Below are 19,215 nucleotides of genomic sequence, written 5' to 3'. Positions count from 1 at the left end.
TCTCTTCAGAGCATCTGCGGGGACTGTGTCCAGGGCCAGACGGCCCACCCAGCCTCCCTCCTGGAGAAAGGAGAGAAGGGAGACCAGGGCATCCCGGGTGTGCCAGGCCTGGACAACTGCGCTCGGGTAGGGCCTGGGCTGGGGCAGCGCGTGTGCGTCCGGGGGTCTCCCGGCTGCTCCAGCTGACCGCCTCCCTTGTCCCCTGCAGTGCTTCTCAGAGCGGGAGCGCCCGAGAGCTGAGGAGGCGAGGGTGAGTGAGCTCTCTTCACCTCCTTCCTCTGGCCCCATGAGGAGAGGATCTGCTGCTCACTCTACCACCTCCGTCCCACCTCCAGGGAGACAGCATCGAGGGCGACAATGGCTGTGCGGGCAGCCCTGGCCTCCCTGGTCCTCCGGGACTGCCAGGCCAGAGGGGAGAAGAGGTAAGGAACCAGGCCCTCCCCTGGGCAGGGGTGGGAGCTCCTGTTTCCCTGGAGAGTTCCGCCCCTTGTGGCCCGGAGTGCCCCCTGCTCCCCTGGCACCCTGGCTCCTTGCTGCTTTCTCTGCCCACACTTCTTCAGCAGTCAGGTCCCATGTCCCCTCAGTAGACTTTCCTAACCACCCTCTTTAAAATGGAAGCTCCACACAACTGCAGCACCCCTGGCACCTCGCCCGTACCATCCTCACCGTCCTCTGCCACGCCTTGTATTTACCTCATTCAGGAATATTCTACGGATAGCGGCTGAGCACCCACCATGTGCCAGCCCTCTTCTGTGTGTTACTGTCCACCTTGCCTCTAGGATATAAGTGCTGCGAGGCAGGGATTTTTGTGTTTTGTTTATGGCTGTGTTCCCAGCTCCTGGACCAGTGCCCAATACATAATAACTGCTCAATAAATGTTTGTTGGGTGACTGAATGAACCAAATGAAAGCCATTTTATGTCAGCTGAATTGTCCTGTTTTGACATCGGCCCTCTGTTGCCTCCAGCTGTGGCAAGCTAGGAGGAAGGCTGCTGTGACCTGGGGCTCTGTCATCTGTTTCCTCTTCATCTGTTTCCCTTGACTTCCTTTATAGGGTCCGCCTGGCATGAGGGGCTCCCCGGGTCCTCCAGGCCCAGTTGTAAGTATCTGTGGTGCCCTGGCCTGCTTGAGAGGCTCTGCAAGGGGCCCTAACGCTCAGACGTCATTCTATTGCCTTGTCCAAGAAGCCCAGCAGGGCACAAGGAGAGGACACCCACTGCCCTTGCCTTTCCCTCCTGAGAGCAGCTCTGGGGACCATGCTCTCCACCGTTAAGTCCCCTGGAACTGCCCAGCTCTTCCCTTGGGCACGTCTTCACCTCTGCACCCAGGGAGGTCTGTGTCCTTCTGGCCAGATCTCTCTGTGCCCTTGTGGGGCTGAGACAGAGCTACCCTGGGTTGCTCTACGGGGCCATCTCTAGGACAGGTCTACAAAGCCCAGCCCTGGGGCACCCACCCAGCGTCCTCCGTGGTATTGATAAGGCAGGAAAAGAGAAATGATTAGAAATCTGGGAAGGCCTGGCACTGTGTTCTTTGGAGAAAAAGAGCTGGTGGCATCTACCCACCAGAGGGCAGGTGGCAGGCAGGCTGGGCAAGACCAAAAGGAACGGGCTTCCACTGCGGCCAGGGCATTCAGGAAACTCTGGAAAACTGGGGAAGGATCTGTGGACTCTGGGGCTGTTTTGCGTCTCTGCCAATGAAGGGGCCACCCTTTCGGGGCCACGAGGAGGAGCAACTGCCTTTTGGGCCGTGGAGGTCCAAGAGTCTCTTCTTCAGCTGCCTTCAGAGCACCCCCCCCGGACCTCCTCTCCCCATGGCCCCCCAGTTCCAGGGTGACTGTGCTTGTGAGATGTGACCTGCTGTTTCTCCCACCAGGGCCCCCCAGGCTTTCCTGGTGCTGTTGGCTCCCCCGGATTGCCTGTAAGAACCTAGTGCTGCTCCCGCTCCCCTCCCCACCAGCCAGGTCTCTGTGGCTTCTGCTTGTGTGCCCTCACCTCCGTGTTCGTTGTCCCATGCAGGCACGGTAGCTAACGACACAGGTTCCCTGAGGTCCCAGCAGTTGGACGTCCTCCCGGTCGCTGACTTCTTCCCACTCTCCCTTCTCCTCCTGCTTTGCTTCTCATCTTCTCACTTTCACTTCTTTCTGTTTTCCTTTCCTCCTTCTCTTGCCACGCTGCGTCCCTCCCCCTCCATCCTCCGAGCTCTTCCACCTTCTTATTTGAAGCTGGTGCCCCCAGGAGAACCTTTATTCCGCCCTTCTCACTCCTGCCTCCTGCCTCTCACCACCTGCCGTGTGGACTGAAGATTTGCTGAAAGTAGTTCTTGGGGCCTTGCCAGGCACCTGGCTCTGAGCCCGGCAGAGATGCCAAAGCTTTAGGGCTTCACATTGCAGGCTGGCACAGGTTTGCTGCCCTGCTGCTTGGCAGGGCTGTCCAGCGGCCCCCCGGGGACTCAAGGCAGCCCTGCCTGCACCCTTCGATCCTGCTGGAGGAAACCCTCAGCTTCCTCCTCCTCCTCTTCCTTGGCTCCAGCCCCAGTTTGCTCGAAGGCTGGGCATGTGACACCAGCCAGTTAGGTTTCTGGGTGTCGTGGGCCTCTGCCCCTCTTGCCCGGTGCCCTGGTCCGCTCCTTCTGCCAGGTGTCGTTAATTGCTCTGCCTTCGTCATCGTCACAGGTGTGTTTAAGTCACCCCCATCCTCGCTGTTGCTCCCTCCCGGGTCACGGAAGCTAACCTCCTGTTTGTCAGATTCGTGTTCCTGGGGCCTGGCTCCTCTCCTCCCAGGCCTGGTGACGGAGGCTCGGGAGCAGGGCCCCTCCTTGTTGCAGTTCCATCTGTCCCCACGTCCTCATCTCTGGCCGGGCCTTGTCTGTTTCTGCTTGCTTGGGTGAAGGGGCCATCTGTCTGTCTAGCCATCTGTCTTGTGTTGTGAAAAAGTTTGGGCGCCGTTTCTGGAGGGCACGAGGGACAGGGGACAGCAAAGGTGCACTTAATGTCGTGGCCAACCTACCAAGGCCAGGGTGAGGAGTGAGGGCTGGGGCTCTGGCTCTGATCGAAAGTGACATCCCCTTACACGTTACTGAGTGACAGGGGTCACTCTGGAGGGAGCCCTCTGTGCCTCTTCCCTGCATCCCTAAAAGGAAGTGATCTGGGGCTTGATGGGGACAGGGACAGGTAAGTGGTCTGTCACGGTACACTTCATGGGGAAGTCACTCTAGGTGCACCTCTCCTGACAGCTGCCCCTCAGAAGGAGATTGTATCTGATTTGTCATCCTTTTAAATGTGTACCCCAGCTAGCTACCATGGTAGGACACATCGGTGACACCCAGGTGACACTCAGGTGAGAGGTGCCATCTGAGAGTCACGCACTTCAGGGGCCATTCTCCAGAGCCAGCTGTCTTGAGGGCATGCTCCTATGGGCACCCATAGGTAGGGGTTGAGAGTCAACCTTCTGGAGCACAAACCCTGAGTGCCATTAGGGACGTCCACCTTTGCCGAGATTGTGAACAGAGGCTGCAGGGCAGGGGCCATCAGGGGCTGGGCGGGGACCCCCCTCCTCTGCAGTTTCTCATGAACTTTCTCTCCAAGGGCCTTCAAGGAGAACGAGGTCTCAGGGGCTTGACAGGAGACAAAGGTGAACCGGTAAGAAGAGATGGCCTGGGCTGGGGGGACAGGAGCCCTGGGAGAGGGGTCGAGCCCTGAGGAATGGCCGCTGAGCAGAAACTGGGTGGTGAAGCCCTGAGGCGTTCAGCGTGGGGTCTTGGCACCCTTGGGCTCAGAGGATCTGGGTGTCATGGGGCTCTGCCCTCCATGTGCCCGGCTCCGTCCTGCCCTCCCCACATCCCCGGGGGCTCTTCTCTCCTCGGCCAGTCTGGCCCTTCTCTGGCTCAGCTCCCAGGGTTCAGTTCAGCCTGGGCTTGTCGTGGCCGGGTCGGTGGTGATGGTCATGTCCAAGAGAACCTGGGGCTTGGGAAAAGGCCTGAGGTGGTAACTGCCCCGGGCTGGTGTCACCTGCTAGATGGCAGCTCTGGATATTCTGGCTGAGGCCACCTTTTTGCCCCCCCCCCCAACCAAAATGGGAGGCTTGTCCATTTTGTCTGCCTTTCTTTGCAGGGTCCTCCAGGACAACCTGGCTACCCAGGTGCCATGGGCCCCCCGGGACTGCCAGTGAGTAAGGGGGTCCTGTCTCTGAGGGTGCGGGGGGCTTGGGCTGGTAATCAGGACAGGACCGGGCTGGCATCCCTTAGCAGGCTCCTTCTGTCGGAGCGTTTTGGCCTTGGCCTCTGCCAGGCCGGTGGTGTAGTCCCCTGCATGCCCGACCGTAGCCCCTTGGCAGCATGGTCTGCCCCACTCTGCCTGGGGGCCAGTCTCTGTGAGCACGCTGGGAATCCCAGATATGGCAAGAACTGAGATCTACCTCCTGAGGTTGGGAGAGTTGGGGAGACAGCTGGGAGGTGCCACCCCCTCTCAGGTGGGTAGGCGTGCCCCTGCTTTCCACTGAGGGCCACAGTGGCAGGTGGGGAGGACACTGTGGCCCAGGTCTCTCCTCCCACAGCCATCTCCCTCGGTGCCCTCGACCTCCAAGTGCCAGTCTGGGTGCCTGCTGCAGTCTCCACCCCTCCTATTAGTGCCTGTCAGCGGGCCGCGGGCTAATTCTGCTTTCTCTTTGCGGATTGTCAGGGCATCAAGGGGGAGCGTGGCTACACAGGGCCGGCGGGAGAGAAGGGCGAGTCGGTGAGTAGCGGCTCCCGCGGGGGCGGAGGAAAGGCTTCAAATGAGCCGCCTCCACCAGGCCACCACCTCGGCTGGAGATTTTCCTAGCAGCCATGAGGAGGAGCCCATGACCCCTGCTGCCCCTGCCCCCAAATGGCTCCAGCTGTGTCCCAGCGCCTGCTGGTGGCTGCGGAGGCGGAGGCTGTGAGGAGAATCCCAGCAGGTTTCATGCAGCCAGGCTGCGGGAGGACGAGTCAGCTGGCAGAAGAGTTCCTCCCTCCCCTCCCGCTCCTGCCAAGGCAAGCTGGCCAGGGCCAGCCTGAGAGAGAGCCAGGCCTGAGTCTCTGTCCCCAGTACAGCCACCCTTCACAGAGGCCCCACGCCGAGCACAGGAGCCAGGGGGCTGCTATCACATGAGGACAGGCTCGCCATGTCATGACTCACCCAGGGTCCTGCAGCCAGTTAGCGAGTTAGTGGCGGAGCCTGGGCTGGGTCCCAAGTCCATCTGGTGACAGACCTCAGATCTGGGATCAGCCACGCGGGGACTGGAGTCTTCCCCTCTCCCCCTCACAAATTTCAGTGAGACCTCAGTGGGATTCAGCCACACTTTTATTCAATAACAGAAAGTTCTTTGGGGCTGCTGGGTGCCAGGCCCTCTTCTGAGGATACCGTGGTGAGCGAACGGGCAGCCGTGTGGCCTAAACATGAAAGCCGTGACACAGGAGACCCACTGAGCACACAGAGCGGGGAGGGGCCGGAGGGGAGGTCCCCACTGAGGAGGTGCCTTTGAGCGGAGATCTGAATGGAGGGAGGGGGAGTCACATGCTTGTCCGTAGGAGGAATCCCAGAGGGAGAGGCCACGGATGGGGCGTGGTAGGAACAGCCCGGAGCCATCCCGTGATCCCACACAGTTTCAGGAGAGTTAGAAGGAGAGGGGGGGATGGTGCTCATTCCGGGCAGAGGGGTGGCCACACAGAGGTCCAGGTAGGAACAGAGAGAGCAGTTCCAGGAACAGTGACCTTCCTGAGCAGAGTGGAAACGGGGGAGACAGACCTGAGGTGGGAGAAGGGAGCCCCGACTCCCAGCACTGAGGGAAACTGTGGGCCTCATTCAGTTGGCAGAGGGAGCCAGGGAAGGTTTTTGAGCACGAGAGTGACCTAATCAGAACAGTGCTGGAGGAAGAGAAGGTGGTAGCCATTTGCTGGATTGGGGTGAGCCGGGAGGTGGCAGGACTAGTTACAAGGCGGGTATCACAGCTCACACAAGAGGGGAGCCCAAAGAGACCAGGCAGAGGGTCCTGCCAGCTCCAGGAGCCTCCCACCACATGCCCAGCCCCCCCCCCAACCATCCTCATGTCCCCAGAGTGATTCTGCTTCTTCCCCTCTCCAGGGCCCGCCGGGAACAGAAGGCCTCCCAGGCCCCCCAGGCCCAGCTGTGAGTGAGGGAGGAGGCCGGGAGATGTGGACATGGGCCCCTGCTTGGCCCACCCTGGGGTCTGAGGACAGGAAGACTGGGATTCCAATTTCATTTTTCTCTGTGGTGATAGGGTCCCCGAGGAGAACGAGGACCCCAAGGGAACTCAGGTGAAAAGGGAGACCAGGTGAGTGAGGCTGGGACCTGGCTGGGGTGCAGGGATGACTGGTCCTCCCAGAGCCTCACCTGCTGGCCCATGGGCTTGAGGCTGCCTCACCCTGTCACTCTTTCCACCTGGGCAGCCAGGCGGAGAGAGGAGTGACACCCACACTGTCCCTTGCGTCTTCTCCTAGGGATTTCAAGGCCAGCCAGGCTTCCCAGGCCCACCGGTGAGCAAAGACACAGAGCTGTTCTGTCTGCTGTGGTCTCTTCGGGAGGGGAGGGGCAGGCCTGACCAGGCTGGGCTTGGGGAGGGGAGGGAAGAGCAGGGGAGCAACAGCCTGGGTGGCCAGGCCTGATTCCAGGAAGTGGGACCTGGAGTTGGGGCTTCCTGGGTGGGCCCAGTGGGCCAGGCAGATGTAACGAGCACCGGGTGGTGTTTCTAGGAAGTCAAAATCCATCCCTTAAGATGTGCACGCAAGGGAAAGAAGGGGTGCTGCCCACTGTAGCCTGCGTTCACTCCTGCCTGCTTTTCTGTTAACACAGGGTCCCCCTGGATTCCCAGGCAAAGCTGGAGCACCTGGCCCACCTGGGCCCCAAGCAGAGAAGGTGAGCAGGACCCCCAGGGTGGCCAGTCATGGATCTGAGCCCTGTAGCTTCCATGCTATGTCCCACCCCTCACATCAGGCCCCGGGGAAGTTCAAAGTCAGAGTTCACAGCATCAGAACCTGTGACTGCTGGACACAGACAGAGGATGTGGCAGGCCAACAGTCCTTGGATGGCCTTGGGCCCAGCATGCCTGCTAGCCTCTGAGCAACCCTGGCTCCTATCTGCTGGGAGAGGGGAAAGGCTGGTGGAAGGTGGGGAGGGGGCAGAGGGTATGGTGGAGGCAGACAACTGGAATGTACCAGGCCATCCTCGGGCCAGCCGGGGAGGAGATGTACATCTGAGACCAGGAAGCCCTGGAGGAGGACACCAACCTGGAGGGAGACGGGCCTCTCCCTCAGACAGCCATGCTTGGGTTGTCCCCAAGGGCCCAGAGAGGGCAGAAGGAGCCTGTTGACAAATGTGGGGAGGGGCAGCAACCTGGGGATCCTCACACTGGCTGCCTCTTAGTTTGGCTTCATGGATTTTGGAGACACAGCTCTGCTGTGGTTTGGGGCTTATATCCCTGTGTCACTGAGCCTCTGGCCTCCCTCGATGTGATGTGCTGGGTGGGTGGTGTAAGTGGCCCCAAGATTGACTTCTGAGCTTGGGGTGGAGGCTGGGGCCCAGAGGGAGGGCAGGAGACTGCAGATTTGGGAAGCGTTTTCCTTTGAAACCACGAAGTCCACCTCTCACTGTACAGGCAAGGAAAGACCCAACAGCAAGGGGCATCCCAGGGCACAGCGTGTTGGCAGCACCAGCACTGAGACAACCCCCACCTCCTCGCTCAGGAGAGGCCCCAGCCCTTCCCAGCCTCCCCGAGCTGTCAGTCAAGGTTGGGCACTGGAGATAGCCAGCTCCCTTCATCTCCCTTCTCTGTGGAGGACCCAGGAGGCAGCTCCTGCCCAGGCAGGTTGCAGCAGAGAATCCCAAACTCTGGCCAGTGGTTCTCTCGCAACTCCCAGTGGGGTCTGATATTGACTTGGGCTGTGCTGACCCCTTCTGGTGACTGGTGGCATTGCAATGCCCCCCAAGAGCTTTTCCCTCAGCTAGGCAACCCCCACAGCCAACCCAAGACACCACCCTCTCCCCACCCGGCAGTCCTTCCCTCTAAGCCTCTCGCCACCCCCTCTTTCTTCAGTAAACATTCCAATTCACACATCTGTTCTCATCACCTTCCTGCTCTGAACCATCAATGGCTCCCTAGTGCCTCTAGCAGTTTTGAGACTTAATTTTAGAGTCCCTGAGCCTTTTCCCACTCAAACCTCAACCTATAAAACAGAAAGAATCTGAGCTGCTGTGGCTAAGACAAGCATAGGGTCCTGGAGTTCCACCTTCTGGGTCCCCACTTCATTCCCAGCTTCCAGGGTCCCCCCAGTCGCCCCCAGAGCTCTGAGAAGTACAGATTGGAAACCACTTGCCTATTTGGTGAAGTTTAGCATGGCATTCAGGCCCTTCAGTCAGGCCGTGACTCCCCCAGCCCCCTCTCCTGCCCTGCCATCCCGCAGACGGAGAGCCTGGTCAGTAGGTGTGTGACCATTTCCAGATCTTCATCTTTCTCCCGAGTGTGGACTATATCAGGTCAAAACAGAATGAGGACTAGAAGCCAGAGGTCCTTGAACCCTGGGCCAGGCCTAGTCTCCATGGGCGGGGCCAGGCCCTGCTGACTGTTGGGGTGCTGCTTTCCAGGGCAGCGAAGGGATTCGAGGCCCAGCAGGCTTGCCTGGTTCCCCTGGGCCACCAGGACCCCCTGGGATTCAGGTAGGTGTGTGCCCTCAGCCTCCAGGAGAGGGCTGTATGCATGTGTGTGTGTGTGTGTATGTGTGTGTGTGTATGTGTGTGTGTATGTGTGTGTATGTGTGTGTGTATGTGTATGTGTGTGTATGTGTGTGTGTATGTGTGTGTGTGTGTGTGTGTGTGTGTGTGTGTGTGTGTGTGTGTGTGTGGTGGGGGTGCGAATGGGGTGAGGAGCAGGGAGTCGGGCTGGGTCGGCTCTCCCTCCTCCCAGGGCCCTGACACAGCCTGTAGAATCGCCTTTTTCCTGTCTCTAGGGCCCGGCCGGCCTGGACGGTCTAGACGGGAAGGATGGCAAGCCCGGCCTGAGGGTGAGATGGTGGCCAGGGAGGGCAGGCACCTCTTCCTCTCCTTCTCTAAGAGCCAAAGCCAAGGGAGCCCTGGTGAAGGGAACTGAAGTGCCCCTCCCCTTTGTCGGGGATGTCCATTCCCCCCTTGCTCTCTCCTGTTGCACCCTCCCCGGTTTCTCAGATCAAATGGCCTTCACCAGGCTAGACAAGGTTCTGAGCTGGGGCTCACCAAGGCAGGACAGTGACATTTTAAATAGAAACTCAGGCAACTAAAGAAACTAGGCTTTCGGAGAGAATCCGGCTGCAGACATGGAAGGCCTTGAGCAAGCCCTTCTCCCTGGGTGGAGTTTTGCCGGGATGGGACCAGGCAAAGGGCATCAAGATCACTGCCCCCCACACTGTACCCAGAAGAAGGAAAATTAAGGCCCAGAGAGGCCTGGATTCTCTCAGGGCCACAGCCAGTGAGAGGTCGAGCCAGGTCGATTCCTCCTCTGCCCCACGTGACATTGCCGCCACGCTGGGCTGGCCCAGGGAGGGCTGGAGCAGGGATGGCAACGGTGAATGAGTTGCTCTGATCTCTTTCCCTAGGGGGACCCTGGTCCCGCTGGCCCCCCCGGACTCATGGGACCCCCGGTAAGTTGAACTGCAGGAAGGGGCTGAGCCGCTGCAGCCTCAGCCTGGGTGGGTGGGCAGCTCCCAGCCTCCAGACCCCGTGCACCAAGTCAGGACTGGATTGGTTCCATTTGTTTAAGCAGAGGAAGGAGGCTCTGGGAGAAGCCTCTGGATGAGGTGAGGGATGTGATCGTTCCTTGCTTTTTCTTCCAGGGTTTCAAGGGGAAAACTGGACACCCTGGCCTCCCAGGACCTAAGGTAAGGGTGACTTCTGGAGAGCAAGTCTTCTCTGCTCTCTTCTTTGCCACCTTCTGACCTGAGGGCACCAGAGGGACTGTGGCTGGAGATAGGATAGATGGCAGGGTGCCTTTGATGAGGGATCCATTTGGGGTGGGTTTCCCAAGCTCTGGCTGACCCTCTCTCTTCTAGGGTGACTGTGGCCAACCAGGCCCCCCTGGTAGCAGCGGCCGGCCGGGCGCGGAGGTAAGGTGGGATCTGTGCACACAGCGGGCTTTCTGAATCTGGATGCAGCCGCTTCCTGCCACTCCTGCCCAAAGTGGCTGCCTTCTCTCCTGGCCTTCTGGGGCAGAGTTTCACCCACACTGCACATCTCCCTCTCAAGTGTTGTAACTGGTCCCCTCCCAAGAAACAGCTGTGCCACTCACCTACAAGGAGAGCGTGCTCCTCTGGCCATTGGCATTCCCACCTCCCTGCTCACCCGTCTCCCATCTAAGTAGCCACAGGTGTGCCAGGCAATCTGGGTCTGTGTCATCTTTTTTCTCTGTCTCCCACAGGGTGAGCCTGGTGCCATGGGACCCCAAGGACGACCTGGGCCCCCTGGCCACATTGTGAGTTACACTGTTTTTGTCTCTGCTTCTTGGGATGTCGGGAAGCCACTGTGGGTGGTGGTAGGCAAGTCACTGATGGCCTGAAAGGGCGCTTCCCTAGACATAGAGAGCTACAAGGGGCTGTGGGCTCACCCGATTCAGCGATCCCCAAGCTCTCCGCCTCTTGTTTTCTGGGCACATCCATGTTCACTTATCACAAAGGGCATTCGGTTAGTCAACAAATAATTATGGAGCACCTGCTCCCTGCCAGGCACTGTTCCAAGCATTGGGGCGACAGCAGTGAGCAAGACAGACAGGCCCCCCCCCATCTCATGACACTTCAAGGCAGGCACCAGACTGGTGCAAGAGCATCAGGCAGAGGTGATATTACAGAGGGGCCAGGAGTTGGCTTTGGAGGAACACTTAGTGGAGAAGGGACATTCAAGCTGAGGCCTGAATAAAAGGACGAGTCAGCTCTGAGGAATCCAGGGGAAGAGCCCAGGGCAGAGGGGTCTGCTGATGCACAAGACCAAAGCAGCGAGAAGCTTGGTGTGTCTGAGGAGCCCTGGGAGGGCTGCATGGCTGGAGTGCCATTTGAAAAGGGTGGAGAGTGGGGTCAGAAAGCTGAGCCTTGAGAAGGACACTGTGACATACTGGAGGCCCTCAGAGGTGCTATCAGGAGCATGGGAAAGTGGTGATGGGTGGCTGTAGTGGAGAGGGGACTCAGGATGGATCTAGGATGTGCTTGGCGGTGGCGGTCTGGGGCAGAGGCAGGGTGGAGTGGTAGAAAGAGCAAATAAGGACGACTCCTGAGTTTGGCCTGGGTGAGGTAAGTAGGTGGTGTGTTTACGAGATGGAGAGACTCGGAGAGGACATTCATTAAGCAATAATGAATTTCCCATCTACTTTACTCATCGGTAGTGCAGATAGCTGCCAATTGGTGCCTTTGATCAGTGTGACGGCACCAAGCTGATAGGGCTCCAGGGACAGCGAATACACTGGCGTTTCTTGCAGCCCTGTTGTGCTGGCTGCATAATCTCCAGGAGGCTTTTAGAAATGTTAAAAATAGTTCATGACCAAAGGAAAAAAAAAAGGAATTCTCAAGTCCCCGTGGATGTTTTAATGTACCTGAAGGGGTCCAGAAGCCCTCTCCTGGGGACCCCAGATCTAGACCAGTTCCTCCTCACTTTACAGATGAAAGGAGTCTCATACTCTGTCTTGTGGCCCCAGTGGAGACTCAAGGGACAGGGGCCAGGGTGTTGGGGGGAGGAGGTGAGGGCTCCTCCTCCTGTTCCTGTAGGTGAAGCCCAGGTCCCTTGCTGCATGAGAGTTCCAGTGCTGGACATTTCTATCCCAGGAGTCTTAGATGAGTGGAACAGAGGCCATGGCTTCTGGAACTTTCCATCTGCGAAGGTGGATGAAGGTGCTCTGAGAGAGAACTGAGTTCCCTGGGGTTCAGAGGTGTCACTGTGACCAGAGAAGAGACATTTGAGCTGTGCCTCAGAAACAAGGATATGGATCATCAGAGATGGGACAGCCCAGAAGGAAGGGGCATCCCTGGGGGTTCCTCACTGTCCCAGGGTCAGAGGGTTCCAAGAGACTAGCTTGAGTGCCTGGCTACTGAGCTTCTTAGTGTGTGTTGGGTTGGTGCTGAGCCCCCACCCTTCGCCCCCTGCTGTATAGACCCCAGATCCTGGTCTTCCTTCCTCCTTAGAATAGCAGGAAGTGAGGCTGCCTCTGGGAAAGCAGGGGTCTCAGAAGACACCAACAGTAGTTCATTCTCTTGGGCCCTTTGCCTTTGGCCTTTGGCTATAGCTCCCAGGTGTCCCACTCAGTGAGTATTAGCTGTGAGGGTCCTGTGTCCCGGAGGGAAGGAAGGGTTTCAGGAAGAGCATGGAACAGGGCAGTTCGGGCCTGCTCGAGCTCTCCGCCCTCTGCCCCTCATCTTGAGAGCCTGTTTCTATCCCACTGATTCCATCGCTTCTCTTTAGGGGCCTCCGGGGCCTCCGGGCCAGCCAGGTCCAGCTGGGATCTCTGCGGTGGTGAGTGACACTTCTCATTGTTCCTCCCTCCCAGGAGCGTTGCCCTGTTCTGCTGTGGGTTCCTTCTGGAGGTATCCAGAGGGATAGAAAACAATTTGTCGCATCCCCACTTCTGCCACCTGCCTTACCTACCTCCAAAGATCCCCACTCTGGGATGAGGCTAGGCCTTCAAAGGCTGGAGGCCATCCCAGGGCCCTGCTGCAGATTCAGGCAGCAACCTTCCTCATGTGGGGCTTGGGAGGTGGGGACATGGTCCCTGGTACATGGTGGACGGTCTGCCTCTGGCTTGGTGGGGTCCACTTCTACCCCCACCCACCATTCTCCTTCCTATTCTCTAGGGCATGAAAGGAGACCGGGGAGCCACTGGAGAAAGGGGCCTGGTGGGCCTCCCAGGTCAGCCTGGCCCACCTGGACACCCTGGTCCCCCGGTAAGACCCCTTATCTTATAGCACAGGTCAGAGGAAAGGGTCAGCTGGCTTTGCCAGTTGGGCTCAGCTTTGCACACCTGGGATCTCCAGCGGAGGAGAGGTGTTAGTATAGCAGGACCACAGCAAGGAGCCCATACCTGGGACAACTGCACACTGGGAGTGACAGGCCCTGCCAGCCAGTGCACACAGGTCACTGCCTCTGAAGATGTGCCACTGACCTCATGCAAATTCTTCAATGAGTTATCAGAGGAGACTCTGTCCCTGTCCCGCCCCCACCCCTGCCCTAGGGATACTTGCCAGCAACCACAGTCTTTGAAAATGTCAGGAACCAGAAATGCAGTGCTATTACTGTAACTTTCTGAGCTCCTCAGAAACCACAACGTGGTCTCAGCTCATGTTTAGCACTGAGTGATGCTATATTGGTCACAGACCATGTGCTGAATGGTGAGCTCGGTGCTTGATGCACATTTTGTCTTACTCTGTATGGCAGCCCCACTTGGTCGATCTGGTTGGCTCCGTGTTACAGATGAGGAAACCAAGGCTTAGCCAGGCTAAGCAGGTTGCTCAGAGTCACACAGTGGAAGAGCTAGACTCCCACCCTACTTGATTCTAGATCTTGAGTCCTTACCCAGTCTGCAAATATCCAGACAAGGTGACCCACATTAGCTGGAACTGATTGCTAGTCTCTGGGATGATAGCCTCTAGGAGACAGTAACTCAGGTCTCCTAGCCGCCCACCTCCCCGCCCATCAAGTTCTTTCCACCACGTGGGCTCTCCTTCAGGTAGCAGTCACAATGACCTGAGACTGGGGGCCTGGGGTGGGGTGGATGAGTCCAGTTAGTGTAGAGGTGGCAGTTAGCCCATGTGCCAGGACAGCCTAGGTGGCTTCTGCTGCTTATTCTGATTCTTGCCAAGGATCCTGGACAGGTCTTTCCCTCAGGAGCCCCCAGAACCCCAGAACCCCAGAACTCTATTACTCACTGGGCAGTCACAGATTCTTTGTCCCTAGCAGCCCGCCAGAAGGCAGATAAGCAGGGGGTGGGCAACCTCTCCTGTTGTGGGGAGGGAGCTGGCTCAGGCTCATCCTGGCAAATCTCACTGAGGACAGAGGCTCACAGTTCATGTGTTCCTTCAGCAAACATTTACCATATACTCAGAGCCAGGCAGTGTGCAAGGTGTGGGATCCCAAGCGAAGAGGCACAGTCTGTTCTTCCCTTGCAGAAATCAGTCAAGGAGGCAGCTGGGAGCCATCAGTGTGGGCTCCCAGACCAGGCTGGAGTGTGAGGCATCAGAGGGTGAGGGATGCAAGATTGGCACCTCTTGGTGGAGCTGGGTGTGCCTGGTGGGCAAGGTGAGGTTTGCAGGGTCAAACTGGGTCACAGCTTATCACATGTCCATTGCTCTCTCCTCCCCAGGGTGAACCTGGTGCAGATGGTGCAGCCGGCAAAGAGGTACTGTTATGCTGGCACCCTTACCCTTGGGAATGCTGCTTGGCTTTCTTAGTTCCCAGCTTGCCCTGGTCCCTCCTTATTCGTTCAGTCAGCACTCCCTGCGTGTGCAGACCATCTCCAGACAGAATCCATAGCCGCAGGTTCCATGTCTATGGATTCAACTGAGATTGAAATATTCAGAAAAAAAATTGCTGGACTGAACATATATAGATTTTTTTCCTTGTCATTATTCCTTAAACAATACAGTATCCCAGAATTTATAAAACATTAACCTTATCTTAGTATTAGAAGTAATCTAGAGATGATTTAAACGACATATGAAGATGTGCGTAGGTTTTGTGCAGATACTACCCTATTGAATATAAGAGACTTGGGTTTCCACAGATTTTGGTGCCCAGGAGGGTCCTGAAACAGTCAGGATTCAGGGGAATGACTGTATACAGGGAACTGGTAATTCTTGTTGCCTTGGGGGAGAGGAACTAGAGACTAGGGGACAAGGACAAGAATGGCAGTGAGTCTTGTTTTGTGCTTTTTTTTTTTTTTTTAACCCTGTAGCTGGTCAAAAAGAGACAGTAATGAGAACAGCGTTCCCTGGGCAGCAGGTCTTGCCCGGCCCTCCACTGACTCAGACTGGCCCTCTCACTCTGACTTCTTTCCACTTCTTCTCATCTGTGATGAGGGACCCAGCTAACAGGATCAAACAAGGCCATGCCCCAGGGGACATCATTCTCCCTTCCAGCTGTCAGCCCCTCTGTTGGCAGAGAGACTGTCATCTCTTCTTACACAGAGCCCAGCTAGATGCAGCCTGGGGCCTGGGCCAGTGAAGATGATCTTTTCATTGCATTGACCTCCCCAGAGGTCTCAGAGATGGTGCATAGACTTGACCCCTGACTTTGGTTTCTTCTAGGGACCCCCTGGAAAACAGGGACTCTATGGACCTCCTGGTCCAAAGGTGAGTAGGCAGCGGCTGGGTTTGAGAGGAGTGGCTCATGTATCAATCAAGCCTAGCTCTAAGCTATGATGTTAGTTACAGAAAGGACGTAGGAAGGCCAGTGGGCAGAACTGGGAGCAGCCACACCTGTGAGTCCGCCTCATATGGGGCCATTCCAGGGTTCTTAGCTGTGGCTGGGGATGGAAATCTCTGCTCCCTCTCACTCACATCCAACCCCCTTTTCCTGGCCTGGGATAAAAAGAGGCCCTTGAGCAGCAGTGCTCCCTGCCGTCCAGCCATATTGACCCTAGAGTAGGGCAAGTTTTCTACTTTTCTTTTCTTTTTTTTAAAATAGAAGACTGGACACAGCACTGTGGGATCTGGGGCTGAGAGAGGCTGTGTAAAGAACAGGGGCATTTCAGCTGGGGAGGAGGTGTGCCCTGGGAAGGGATGAGGGAGGGCGTCCAGGCAGGGAGAACTTAGACAGTAGGCAGGATCAGAGAGTTCCAACTAGGGAGGGCTGGCTGGAACTGGAGGTCAGGAAATGAGGCTGAGGAAGGTGTGACCAGGAGCATGTCATGAATGACCTTGAGTGCCTGGCAGGGAAGTGGGGTCTTTATACCAAGGGCAGTTGGGAGCCACACCATGAGAACTGATTTCTAGAAGGGTTAGGGTTAGCATTAGGACTAGGACTGCTCTGGTGACAGTGAAGCGGAGTAGGGAGAGATGCTGGAGACCTGGTGGGAACAGGGAGAAGAAGGGGTGCATTGCTGAGACATTGTGACACAGTCTTGGTGGTGGCTGGTAATGCTGGACTGTGACTTCCTCTTCTTGTAGGGTGATCCAGGACCTGCAGGACAGAAGGGCCAGGCAGGAGAGAAGGGAAGATCTGGCATGCCTGGCGGACCTGGCAAGAGTGGCTCTATGGGGCCTGTTGGGCCACCAGGTCCTGCAGGAGAGAGAGGCCACCCTGGGTCTCCAGGTCCTGCGGGAAGCCCTGGATTGCCCGGTGTGCCTGGCTCCATGGTAAGGAGAGGCTGGCAGCTCTGGGCACTGTCCCAGAGCAGGCATGTGGAATGGAGCATGAGTCCTTTTGGAAGCTCTTGCTGACATTCTGCAGGAAAGAGCATGACTCCGTCTAGGTGGCTCTTAACTGCATGGGGAGGGTGGGGGTTACAGGTCCCTCTCCCCAGCCAACTATGCTCTGCACAAAATGCTTGAGTAGCATCTCAGGGAAGGTAGGACTTTGGATTTAAAATCTGTGGGAGGATTCTGGACCTTTACCCTCCTTTATTTCCATAAAGGCTGCTCCCAGGAGAGAGTGTAAAATTGAGGTAGGTTTTCTTCTCTTCCCTCAGGGAGACATGGTGAATTATGATGAAATCAAGAGGTTCATCAGACAAGAGATCATTAAAATGTTTGATGGTAAGTGGCAGCTGGCTGGGTGGCAGTGGGGGCCACTTGCCCTTCCCAGCTACTTCTCCACCCAGCCCTGGCCTCCTTTCCCTTAAAGCTTCCATGTCCTCCCCTTCCACCGCCCACACACTTATAGGCCAAGGGGATGACAGACATGTATTCAATTATCCATCCGACCTTCCTTGTCACCTGCTCTGTTCAGAGATAAAAGGATTCCCTCCTGCCCTCCTGGTCTCTACTTGATCAAGGTGGCCGACAAGAAAATTGATTTCAAATGAACCTGCAGGGAATGATTCCTAAACAGAGGGGCAAGCAGCCATTGAAAGATGGCTGCTGTGGTTTATTTTAACTTTTCATCCAATGTTGATGAGCTGGGGGCTGGGGGCATGTGCACGCTGTCCTGGGGGGGGGGGGCTGGGCATCCTGCTTGGGAAGCATGCGGAGCAAGGAGTCGACTTATTTTGAAGCCAAGAGTGAACCAGTGAAGGGTACTGGAGAAGTGAGATGCTGAAATTAGATCTCCCCAAAGATCTGGGACCAATCCTCATGTTCCTTGTCCTGATGTCCTTTGGAGAAAGGCTGTTCCATATTGGTGCCATGTCTATGGCATTTGTGGTCTTGAGTCCCTGGAGCCCCCTGTGACCTGCCTTGTCCTTTCTTACAGAGCGAATGGCTTACTACACCTCCAGGATGCAGTTCCCCATGGAGATAGCGGCAGCTCCTGGTCGGCCAGGGCCACCAGGGAAGGATGGTGCCCCAGGTCGGCCAGGTGCTCCAGGATCACCCGGACTCCCCGGTCAGATTGGCAGAGAAGGACGACAGGGTTTGCCAGGAATGAGAGGTAGTTCTGCCCTCTGGTTCCCCATGGGCATATGCAGCCTTCTGGGGGCTGGCCTGAGCATTGTATTTGTATGTGTGTTTCAAGGAATCTATCATTTTTCTGCTCAGAGATAAGACTTCTTATTTCTCTTGTCCAGGGTTGCCTGGTACCAAAGGTGAAAAGGGAGACATTGGCATTGGCGTTGCAGGAGAAAATGGTCTCCCTGGACCCCCAGGTAGGAAAGCCCAGCATTTGAGTTGATGAATCCAGAGCCAGCAGAGGTCCCAATTCTTAATGTTCCTTCAATGACAAAGTGTGTAGAACTCCAAATATCTACAGAGCAGTCATCCACCATTTACAGCAATGTCACTGTGTTAAGACACTCTGCTAGGGGTGGAAAGAAAGACCCAGCTTCTGCCCTTAGTTTAAGCTGAGCTAGCATGATGTAGTGGGAGAGAGCTGTACACAGTGGGGGTCAGGAACCCAAGTTCAAGTCTTGCTCTGCATCCTACTGGCTGTGTAATCTTGAAGAGGTCACTTAGGTCCTCAGCGTTGCTTTAAAAAATGCAGGCATGGCAATGTAGCCTGAAAGAGAATAGCCACTGGGTGGCACCTCCCAAGATGACCTGGCTCTGAGGTCCAACTCTATTACTTAGCTTGAAATGCAACCTCTCTGAGCCTGTGTCCTCATCCACAAAATTAGATAATAGTTCTTTCCTCAAGGAGCTGTGGTGCAGTGACTAATGCATACAAATCACCCAGCCCCCTGCATGGTCACAGAAGCTCTCAATAACATGAGCCAGTGGTATGGTTGTCCTTGTTAGATCCATGTGAGGTTCAGATCAGATCTTCATGAAAACAGGTTGTGACTTGACAAATATGCATCAAAGGTAAATATATTACTAACTATGACCATTATTTCTTTTCTTCTTGTCGTCTGGTCTCCTGATTTCCCTTCTGTGACTCTTCCCTCCCTAGGTCCTCAGGGGCCGCCAGGGTATGGCAAGATGGGTGCAACTGGGCCGATGGGCCAGCAAGGCATTCCTGGCATCCCTGGTCCACCAGGTCCCATGGGCCAGCCAGGCAAGGCCGGCCACTGCAACCCCTCAGACTGCTTTGGGGCCATGCCAATGGAGCAACAGTACCCACCCATGAAAAACATGAAGGGGCCTTTTGGCTGAAATCACCACCTGCCACAAGATGAAGGACTTCATTGGGAATAATTGGCCAAAGTGTTCAGGACTCTGTGATAGGTTGTGAATGTTTGTGTGGTTGATGATGTTGTTGTTAATTGCTGTTAATATTTTTTTAACAATAAAGAAATAAAACTATCTGCAGTCCCACTTGCAGTGGGATTCCCCTGGTGCTGCAGCCACATCTCCCTGTCATCCTTTTCTTCTCTTTTGGTCCCAGAGCCACAAAGGCGTCATTGTCCATGGTCAGCCAAAGGCGTAGTGAGGTGCTGTTGTATAGGATGTCCCCAGCTTAATTTCCCTCTCCAGATGCTTCTGGTTCATCCTTTGGTCCTCCAGGCCTATGTCTTATCCTCATGGCTCACTTGCTCCAAGTTGGGGATCTGCTCAGTCTTTTCTCCCAAGGGAACCAAAAGCAGGTTTGAAGACTCCACTTCCAGCTTGTAAAGGACCCTCCCTGTTTCTTTCCTAAGGAAACCAGTGTGTG

The 19,215-nt window shown here is 56.3% G+C and overlaps 1 protein-coding gene across 9 annotated transcripts in view; it reads left to right on the top strand.

Moving 5' to 3' along the window:
* The window catches only part of Col16a1 (collagen type XVI alpha 1 chain), a 47,961-nt gene extending 29,095 nt beyond the window's left edge, over nucleotides 1-18,866 (top strand). For 6 of the 9 annotated variants that reach the window (XM_078025796.1, XM_078025802.1, XM_078025795.1 and 3 more), the window contains 27 exons: nucleotides 10-126; nucleotides 209-250; nucleotides 336-422; nucleotides 1,054-1,098; nucleotides 1,872-1,916; nucleotides 3,583-3,636; nucleotides 4,108-4,161; nucleotides 4,675-4,728; nucleotides 6,097-6,141; nucleotides 6,254-6,307; nucleotides 6,474-6,509; nucleotides 6,826-6,888; nucleotides 8,614-8,685; nucleotides 8,976-9,029; nucleotides 9,597-9,641; nucleotides 9,834-9,878; nucleotides 10,050-10,103; nucleotides 10,415-10,468; nucleotides 12,439-12,489; nucleotides 12,828-12,917; nucleotides 14,333-14,368; nucleotides 15,276-15,320; nucleotides 16,137-16,325; nucleotides 16,658-16,724; nucleotides 17,380-17,556; nucleotides 17,693-17,770; nucleotides 18,514-18,866. In XM_078025796.1, coding sequence (XP_077881922.1) covers nucleotides 10-126; nucleotides 209-250; nucleotides 336-422; nucleotides 1,054-1,098; nucleotides 1,872-1,916; nucleotides 3,583-3,636; nucleotides 4,108-4,161; nucleotides 4,675-4,728; nucleotides 6,097-6,141; nucleotides 6,254-6,307; nucleotides 6,474-6,509; nucleotides 6,826-6,888; nucleotides 8,614-8,685; nucleotides 8,976-9,029; nucleotides 9,597-9,641; nucleotides 9,834-9,878; nucleotides 10,050-10,103; nucleotides 10,415-10,468; nucleotides 12,439-12,489; nucleotides 12,828-12,917; nucleotides 14,333-14,368; nucleotides 15,276-15,320; nucleotides 16,137-16,325; nucleotides 16,658-16,724; nucleotides 17,380-17,556; nucleotides 17,693-17,770; nucleotides 18,514-18,716 — 1,956 coding nt within the window. In that variant the 3' untranslated portion in view covers nucleotides 18,717-18,866. The remainder of the gene's footprint in view (nucleotides 1-9; nucleotides 127-208; nucleotides 251-335; nucleotides 423-1,053; nucleotides 1,099-1,871; nucleotides 1,917-3,582; nucleotides 3,637-4,107; nucleotides 4,162-4,674; nucleotides 4,729-6,096; nucleotides 6,142-6,253; nucleotides 6,308-6,473; nucleotides 6,510-6,825; nucleotides 6,889-8,613; nucleotides 8,686-8,975; nucleotides 9,030-9,596; nucleotides 9,642-9,833; nucleotides 9,879-10,049; nucleotides 10,104-10,414; nucleotides 10,469-12,438; nucleotides 12,490-12,827; nucleotides 12,918-14,332; nucleotides 14,369-15,275; nucleotides 15,321-16,136; nucleotides 16,326-16,657; nucleotides 16,725-17,379; nucleotides 17,557-17,692; nucleotides 17,771-18,513) is intronic. The other 3 variants (XM_078025801.1, XM_078025799.1, XM_078025797.1) reach the window with 1 other exon arrangement.
* The last annotated feature ends 349 nt before the right edge of the window (nucleotides 18,867-19,215 follow it).

This window comes from Ictidomys tridecemlineatus, chromosome 11 (genome assembly GCF_052094955.1).
Source record: "Ictidomys tridecemlineatus isolate mIctTri1 chromosome 11, mIctTri1.hap1, whole genome shotgun sequence".
NCBI lineage: Eukaryota > Metazoa > Chordata > Mammalia > Rodentia > Sciuridae > Ictidomys > Ictidomys tridecemlineatus.
Note: the sequence above shows the minus strand (reverse complement) of the source record. Positions and strands in the feature narration are given on the sequence as shown.